Source organism: Nicotiana tomentosiformis, chromosome 12 (assembly GCF_000390325.3).
Source record: "Nicotiana tomentosiformis chromosome 12, ASM39032v3, whole genome shotgun sequence".
Lineage (NCBI taxonomy): Eukaryota > Viridiplantae > Streptophyta > Magnoliopsida > Solanales > Solanaceae > Nicotiana > Nicotiana tomentosiformis.
In genome coordinates this window covers 8,447,588-8,455,149 of record NC_090823.1, presented here as the reverse complement: position 1 = coordinate 8,455,149, position 7,562 = coordinate 8,447,588, and the positions used below count along the sequence as shown (strand labels likewise).

Below are 7,562 nucleotides of genomic sequence, written 5' to 3'. Positions count from 1 at the left end.
TTGAATATTGAAGTAAAGTTTCATCCGTTATAAAAGAAATGCTAGATCTCTCCATCTTCATTTTTTTTTTTTTAATTTACAATATATAATTTAATAACGGTGGTGTTGAAGTCAGTTCGGATACACTTTGGCTATATTACCTGTGAGGCTGTGAGTATATGTTTCCTCTCATCAACACATATACCAGTAATTCCGTCAAAAATTAAGACTTAAGCAAATGGAGAAGAAAGCACCGGTAATACGTATGAACTACCAACAAAGGTTGTAATAGACTTTTAAGTATGAAGTTACTTATGGTAGAGAGCGTTTTACTTCTCCCAAAGTGGAATTTTCAGGTGCACATCCGGACTAGTCGGGTCCCAATACAAATACGGGCTGCATAATTAAAAAAAATAAAATAAAATAAAAATTATAATACAACAAAATCTTGGGGAGGAAAAGAGAAAACAGGGAAGAGAGAAACGGGACCTTTTTTCCCCCTTAAAACAAGTTAATATTTAAATGGACATAAATAGAGGCAAAGAAGGATTAAAAATAGGAGTTGAATACGAAACACGAGAGTCCCTCGCCGTCTGGAAGAAAAGCCAAAGCCAAAATCAAAGTCACGCAAAAAGAAGAAGAGAAAGAATTAAGCAAAGAAAAAACGAAAGGCTGCCCCTCTCTTTCTCTCTTTGGACTCATTCCTTTCAATCGCATCTCTCTCTCATATTCTTTTTATTTTAAAAGCATATAGCATAACATCTAAGACAATAGAGGCAAGCAAAGCAAAAGAAAACAGAGTTTTTGAAGGGAAAAAACAGAAGAAAAAAGATAAAGTTTTAGGTATAAACAAAGTGTTTGATGGTGTTCTTGGCAATAGTGGTTATGTAGAAAATAGTGCAGCTCGATCACTATAAAAATAAAGCCAAAAGGTTGGCAAGAAAGGTGACTTTCTTTTCCTTTTCGACCTTCTTTTAGACAGTGGTGCACCGTTCGAAACTATTTGATATTTTTCTCTAAATTGATTTTGAAGGGTCATTGAAGAAACCACTATAGTTTATGGCATCTTCTTCTATTTCATGATGTTTAAGTATAAGCCTTTATTAATAGCTCCTTCCCCTTCTCTCTCTTTCTCTTTTCTCTTTCTATCCCCACCAATTGCACCTCTTCATTGACATTTCCCACACCCATAAACTTATCTTCATTTATTCATATAAAATTCTCATTTTCCAAAAATGGCTGTTCAAGCTCAATATCCATCAAATGTTCTCTTTCTAAACAGAAATGTACAAGAAGGAAAGAGCCAAATTGTCAATAATTATTCATTACAACCTCAACTAGGTGGAGGTTTTGGTGAATCATTTCTTGATCCAACACAAATGCTATTCAATCCTGGAGGTAAAGTTTTACTACTACTTTATTTTCTCTTCTACTGATTAAACAATTGTGTCTTAAGCACATAAATTTGAATGCCACATAGAATAGACTAACATGGATTTTTTTGTATAATTATTCACGCCCCGACGGTCCATTAAAGAGGAAGCGTTTCCTATTAGAATTTTTTTTTTTTTTTTTTTTTTTAGGATTTGAACTCGAGACATCTGATTAAAGGCGAAAAAGACATTCCTACTTTCAACTAGTCGATTAATTGATATTCAAGGCAAAAAAGAACTGACGTTATCTCTGATTTTGCAATGCCAGTTGGGGCGAATTCACGAAAGAGAGGAAGAGAACATACCACAAGTAATACAACAGCATCAATGAATCCATTGATCTCAATGCAATCTCAGCCGCAGCTCATTGATCTAACTCAGCTTCACACACCGTCGCAGCAACAACAACAACAAACAACTATCGTATCTACTGGTCTTCGTTTAGCTTTCGAAGATCAATCGCATCAACAACAACAGCGACAACAATACTCTGTTTCTCCTCAATTCTCTCAATCATCAATTTTGTTAAAAGAAGGCTTGGCTTCTCATTTCAAACAGCAACAAGACGAAATTGAACATTTCCTGCGAGTCCAGGTATGACCGAATACTTCGATGCTTTTTATTATAAAAAAAAAATATTAATCCTTAGCATTTTACAAAATTGCTTTTTTCGTGCTTAGAATTTGTCACTTACAAATTACTAAAAAGAGCAATTAACTTGTGATTTAAATCAATTTTACAACAAACGATCGTTTTGGAATATGTAATGTATGTATATGCGGATTACTTAATAAATGACATGATCGTGTAATTTTTTTTAAAAATATTTTTTTAATTTTTGTATAGGGAGAACAGTTGAGGCGTACGTTAGAGGAGAAAAGGAAACGGCACTATCATGCGCTGTTGGGAGCAACGGAGGAAACAATAGCACGAAGGTTAAGAGAAAAGGATACAGAAGTAGAGAAAGCAGCGAGACGCAATGCGGAGCTAGAAGCGCGTGCTGTACAACTGACAGCGGAGGCGCGTGCGTGGCAAACGAAGACACGTGAGCTGGAAGTCACGGCGGTAACGCTGCAAGCGCAGCTACAGCAGGTGGCAATGATGAACGGCGGAATGAACCTGCCGGAGAGAGATGACGGCGGCGGAATTTCCTGCGGCGGCGAGGCGGAAGATGCCGAGTCAGCTTATGTTGACCCGGACCGGGTCGTTGAGTCAACTGGACCGAGTTGTAAAGCCTGTCGAAAGCGGTTCGCCTCAGTTGTGCTGTTGCCGTGTAGGCATTTGTGTCTTTGTACAGAATGTGATGCTGTGGCCCAATCTTGCCCATTGTGTCGATCAATTAGAAGCTCAAGTGTTGAAGTCTTTCTCTGTTAGCCCAATATTAGGCCCAGGCCCACCTTATTTCTGGCACAAATATGTGCAATTCTAACATATCTCATGACGGTGGAGTAAAATAAAATAAGAAAAGGAAAAAAGAGGAAGCAAAGAACACTATTCTTTAAGTTTAGCGATGCAAGGTTTAAAATTCAGCGAATTATTTGCTCTTCTATACTTCTTCACTTAAATACGAATATTTTTTGTTGGGGCAGAGTTCAAAGTCTTGATGTGTTATAATCCTAAGTTGCGCTCTTATTACTGGACAAAAGTCTTGGCGTCAAAGAACTACTTATTTTCTTTGAGATTTTCTTCATTTCTTTTTACTCTTTCTATTGGGTTTTTCTTTTTGGAAACCAAATTAAGGACTCAAAATCATTTACATTCTTCAATCTTCTTTTTTTTATTAGCACGTGGTGGACTCACAATCCACTGCCTTGATTGGTGGGGAAGGTAAAACAACTTTGGAGACATATAAATTGTTGGACATGGAAAGTTATTGCCTTTTCTATCCTTTTTTTTTCTTTTTTTAAATTACAACTCATTTGTAAATTCTTTTATTCGCTGTCCTGCAATTTCATGTGTCTAAATAGTGTTATTCATACTTTTCCTTCACACATGAAATGTTGTGACTAAGAGATGGGACATATATTAGGGATAAATTGTTTTAAAATAAAAAGATATGGTGCAAATAAAAAAATAACGCATATGTATGAGACAAATAGTGAAAAACTAAATGATATATGGTACAAATCAGAAAATGGTGCATTGAATAAGGATGCAAAATGTAACAACAATAACAACAACCCAGTATAATTTCACTAGTGGGGTCTGGGGAGGGCAGTGTGTACGCAAATCTTACCCCTACCCTGGGGTAGAGAGGCTAGTTCCGATAGACTCTCGGCTTCCCTCCCTCCAATAACTCCTCACTTTGCTCTTGGGGTGACTCGAACTCACAATCTCTTGATTGGAAGTGGAGGGTGCTTACAAAAACTTCATATAGTGAACCAACCCACTTCTTCCGCTAAAAAGAAAAGAAAAGAAAATAGGATAACAAGGGATTATAGTATGCTTTAATCTTTGCCTAAAATATGAAATGGTAAAAGATCTTGTGATCTACAAGTTCTAAATAAGTTGAAAAGATAGCTTAATTACAGCTTCTACAAGAATTTATAGGAACTCCTAAAGCCACATTAACTAATTTACTGAGGGCATCAATTGCCGCTAGTAGAAGGTAACAACCACACTACTGCAAAATTTATAAAGATCGAGTGACAAATGAAAAACCAAGCACACTATGCATATCATTCCTTGTTCGGACAAATGTAGTTTGATATCATCACAATACCTTTTGTCAACTAGAATGGTAACAAAAACTACTAAAGAAATTTTAGAAGATAGGAGGCAAATTAAAGTCACCTACCATCCTAATTTATTATTGGATACGATAGATTATAAACAAGGCTACGCTTCACTTTAGCGTAGCCCTTGTGACCCCAATTCTCTCCCCAGATAATATTTCTCTCCTCCTTCTCCATATCCCAAAATTACTAGGTTTTCTTCTTCTATAATTTAGTGAGAGATTTGAAAATGGAGAGACGAAAGTCAGAAAGCTTATATAATTCTGTTTTCTTCAAAGTTTTTGCCGTTTTCTTTTGGTATTCAATTCTTCTGTTTGGGGTTCCAAGTTGAGGGAATTCATAAGTGGTTTGTACTGTTGATTACTTATGTTTTACTGTTTTTTCTATTGATTATTCCACTCTAATTCTCTGCACATTGGTACCCCTTAAACTCTTATGTAATTTTTTGATGAAGACCTTGAAATAAGATCTTGACAGTTATACTTATTCTCGCTTTTAGCATGATTTTGTGTTTATTTTGGGTAAAGAAGCATGTTAGGATATCAACAAGTTTGATTTGTTGATATCCTTTAGCACGTATAACTTTGAATCCTTCTCAAAGATGTTAAAATAGGAAATAGGTCTAAAAACGTGTTTAATTTTTCAATTTCAACTCAAGTGGCAGCTTTCAAGATCATATTTAACCTTGTATAGGGTGTAGAAAGGAATCAACAAAATTTATGCCAGGTCGCCCACCATTTTTTGAACTCAATAGCCCATAACAAGAAGTCATTAAGCCATTTATCAAGAACGTGCATCTGCTTAAGACATAAGATAGTGTGATTGGCATATAGATCAGATCTATCAACAACAATAAGTTAACGAGACGTTAGTCGTGTTTATAATACATCATCTTGGATCTTGTTATCTAAAAAATTATCTATCAATATGAATATTTAAGTAGTTTAATTTAAATTCCTGAAATATTAGGCAAAGTTCTACTAAAAACTTAAGAATTTGAAATAAAAAATTAAAAACTTGGAAATGCAATTTATCACATTCTTAAAATTGCCATACAACAAAATATTGAAGAATTTTTATTGGGTTTGGTGGCGATCAAAGTTAGTAACTAATTTGCAACTTCAAAAAAAGTTAAATAAAAAATATATGGAAAAAAAAATGTTCACTCGGTTGGAAAAACCTTTACCTTCTCTTTTCCTTTATTTCAATTGTCTTCTCCTCTCACCGCTCACCATTTCTTTCACAGTAGAAATGAACGGTAACTTCAAGAATACATCCCACAAATCAACGAAGTCACCATTCATAAAAAAAAAAAATTGATGCATACAAATTAAGTTAGCATATCAAAAGATATAAACAACACTTTTTATAGTGAAAATATTCTTTTCTCTAAAGATGAGAAATTGAGAATGATAGAGGCATGGCACTGAAGGTGGCTCGGTAGTAAACTATTTTTTAAATGGGGTAAAATTGGGTATTTCTATATAGTTAATTGGCTACAATGATTTACAATGTAACCTAATTGTTTACTAAAATATACTGTACATAATTATGGCAAACAATAGGTGTATTGGATTTCTAACACTAGAAGCTTATAAAGCCAAAGGGGTATCAATGATTTGACATGTAGATCTAAAAGAATACATCTTGACGTTACAATATCTGAAAAATCAAGGTATATACGGTTTGGTACCTTCCAAAGAAATTTCTAATGATTTTTGGAACGGTAGAATCTGGTCCACGCTTTAGTTTGAGTACGACTACGGCTATGAAAAGCTTGTCGAAAGAGGAGGAACAAGCATAAACTCGACTTTTAAAGTTTCAGTTGCGCCCTCCTTTCTGGCCTGGTTGGGCAGTCGTGCAACCTTTGTTCATTAGTCATGCAGTTTCAAAAAAAAAGACTTTGTGTGAAGTCATGACGTAACGTGACACCTTTTGGCTTCACGTTACAACATGACTCACGTCTAATCCAACCAACTTTTGAACTTCAATATTTTTTTGCTTTTTGCTACTATATCAATCTCAAACTCGCTTCCAATGCATTCCCAATATATAGGAATCATTTAGTACAACATTTTGCACAACATACTTAACCCCAACATGTAATCTCAATAACACATTTGAAGCACAAAATGAATTTACGAGCATTATTAAGAAACTCGCCAGCATTAGATACCGTTCAAGATTGAAAATTACACCCCATATTGGGTAAATTTTTGCATGTATATACTCAATTAAGTTACATAATTTACAATGTGACCGTAGAGTTTACTTATAAATATACCAATCGTACATAATTATCCCAAGCAATAGATGTTATAGATTTCTAACTCTACAAACACTATAAAGCCAAAGGGGTCCCTTGATTTGACATGGAGAAAAGAAGACATCTTGACGTTACAATAATGTCTGAATAATCACAAGATAAACAATTTGGTACTATCCAAAAATCTCTTAGTCCCTCCGATCGATGATCATTTTACCTTTTTATTTTGATCCAAAATAAGTGTTCATTTATATAATCAAGAAGGAATTAATTTTATTTTTTCAAAATTTGCTCTTATTTACATATTTCAATGTATCAAGGTAATAATTAATTAAGGTTAAATTTAGTAAATATATCTTTTTTTCTCTAGGAGTTTGTATTTTCTTAATGGGTGTGTCAAAGACAAAATGGTCATTTATTGTGAATCGGAGAGAGTATGATTTTTCAGACCTCATAGCTATTGTTAGATAAACAATTTGGTACTATCCAAAAATCTCTTACTCCCTCCGATCGATGATCATTTTACCTTTTTATTTTGATCCAAAATAAGTGTTCATTTATATAATCAAGAAGGAATTAATTTTATTTTTTTAAAATTTGCTCTTATTTACATATTCCAATGTATCAAGGTAATAATTAATTAAGGTTAAATTTAGTAAATATATCTTTTTTTCTCTAGGAGTTTGTATTTTCTTAATGGGTGTGTCAAAGACAAAATGGTCATTTATTGTGAATCGGAGAGAGTATGATTTTTCAGACCTCATAGCTATTGTTATGACTTATTTTAATGCTATAAATTTCAAAAGTCATAATTTTTTTTTAAAATTTCGTGCTAGTTAAAATGGTCTTATAAATTGGGATTGAGAGAGTATGATTTTTCAGTCGGCAAAGCTACTGTTAAGTTTCTTATTCGGTATTATTGATTTATGTTAGGTGTGAAGCAACCATTTCAATTCTTGAAATTTTTTCAATGAATGTTGACAACCAAATTTTGCAAAAGCAAAATATTTCTTAGGCCGGTGGTTTGGTGACTAGCCATGTTATCATGGGGACAACACTCTCAAATAAAGAAAGTTGTTTGTGCCATGTACCTTTTTTGTTGGACTGAGTTTCCATCAACAATTACAATTGAAAAACATAGTCCATTTT

General features: G+C 33.9%; 1 protein-coding gene across 2 annotated transcripts; it reads left to right on the top strand.

Moving 5' to 3' along the window:
* Positions 1-433: 433 nt before the first annotated feature.
* On the top strand, positions 434-3,002 carry LOC104118682 (probable BOI-related E3 ubiquitin-protein ligase 2). 2 transcript variants are annotated; one of them, XM_009629988.4, is made up of 3 exons: positions 434-1,377; positions 1,681-2,006; positions 2,259-3,002. In XM_009629988.4, the coding sequence occupies exons 1-3, from the start codon at positions 1,215-1,217 to the stop codon at positions 2,784-2,786; spliced, it is 1,017 nt and encodes a 338-aa protein (XP_009628283.1). In that variant the 5' UTR covers positions 434-1,214; the 3' UTR covers positions 2,787-3,002. The 2 variants fall into 2 exon arrangements, with proteins under 2 accessions (XP_009628283.1, XP_018633865.1); XM_018778349.3 differs by having other exon boundaries at positions 1,240-1,377; positions 1,563-2,006.
* Positions 3,003-7,562: the final 4,560 nt, after the last annotated feature.

Bases quoted from the DNA above. Each gene is read 5' to 3' on its own strand.
- LOC104118682 (XM_009629988.4), top strand. From the start codon at position 1,215: ATGGCTGTTCAAGCTCAATATCCATCAAATGTTCTCTTTCTAAACAGA. The intron at 1,378-1,680 runs GTAAAGTTTTAC...TTGCAATGCCAG, and splicing joins AATGCTATTCAATCCTGGAG to TTGGGGCGAATTCACGAAAG. The intron at 2,007-2,258 runs GTATGACCGAAT...ATTTTTGTATAG, and splicing joins AACATTTCCTGCGAGTCCAG to GGAGAACAGTTGAGGCGTAC.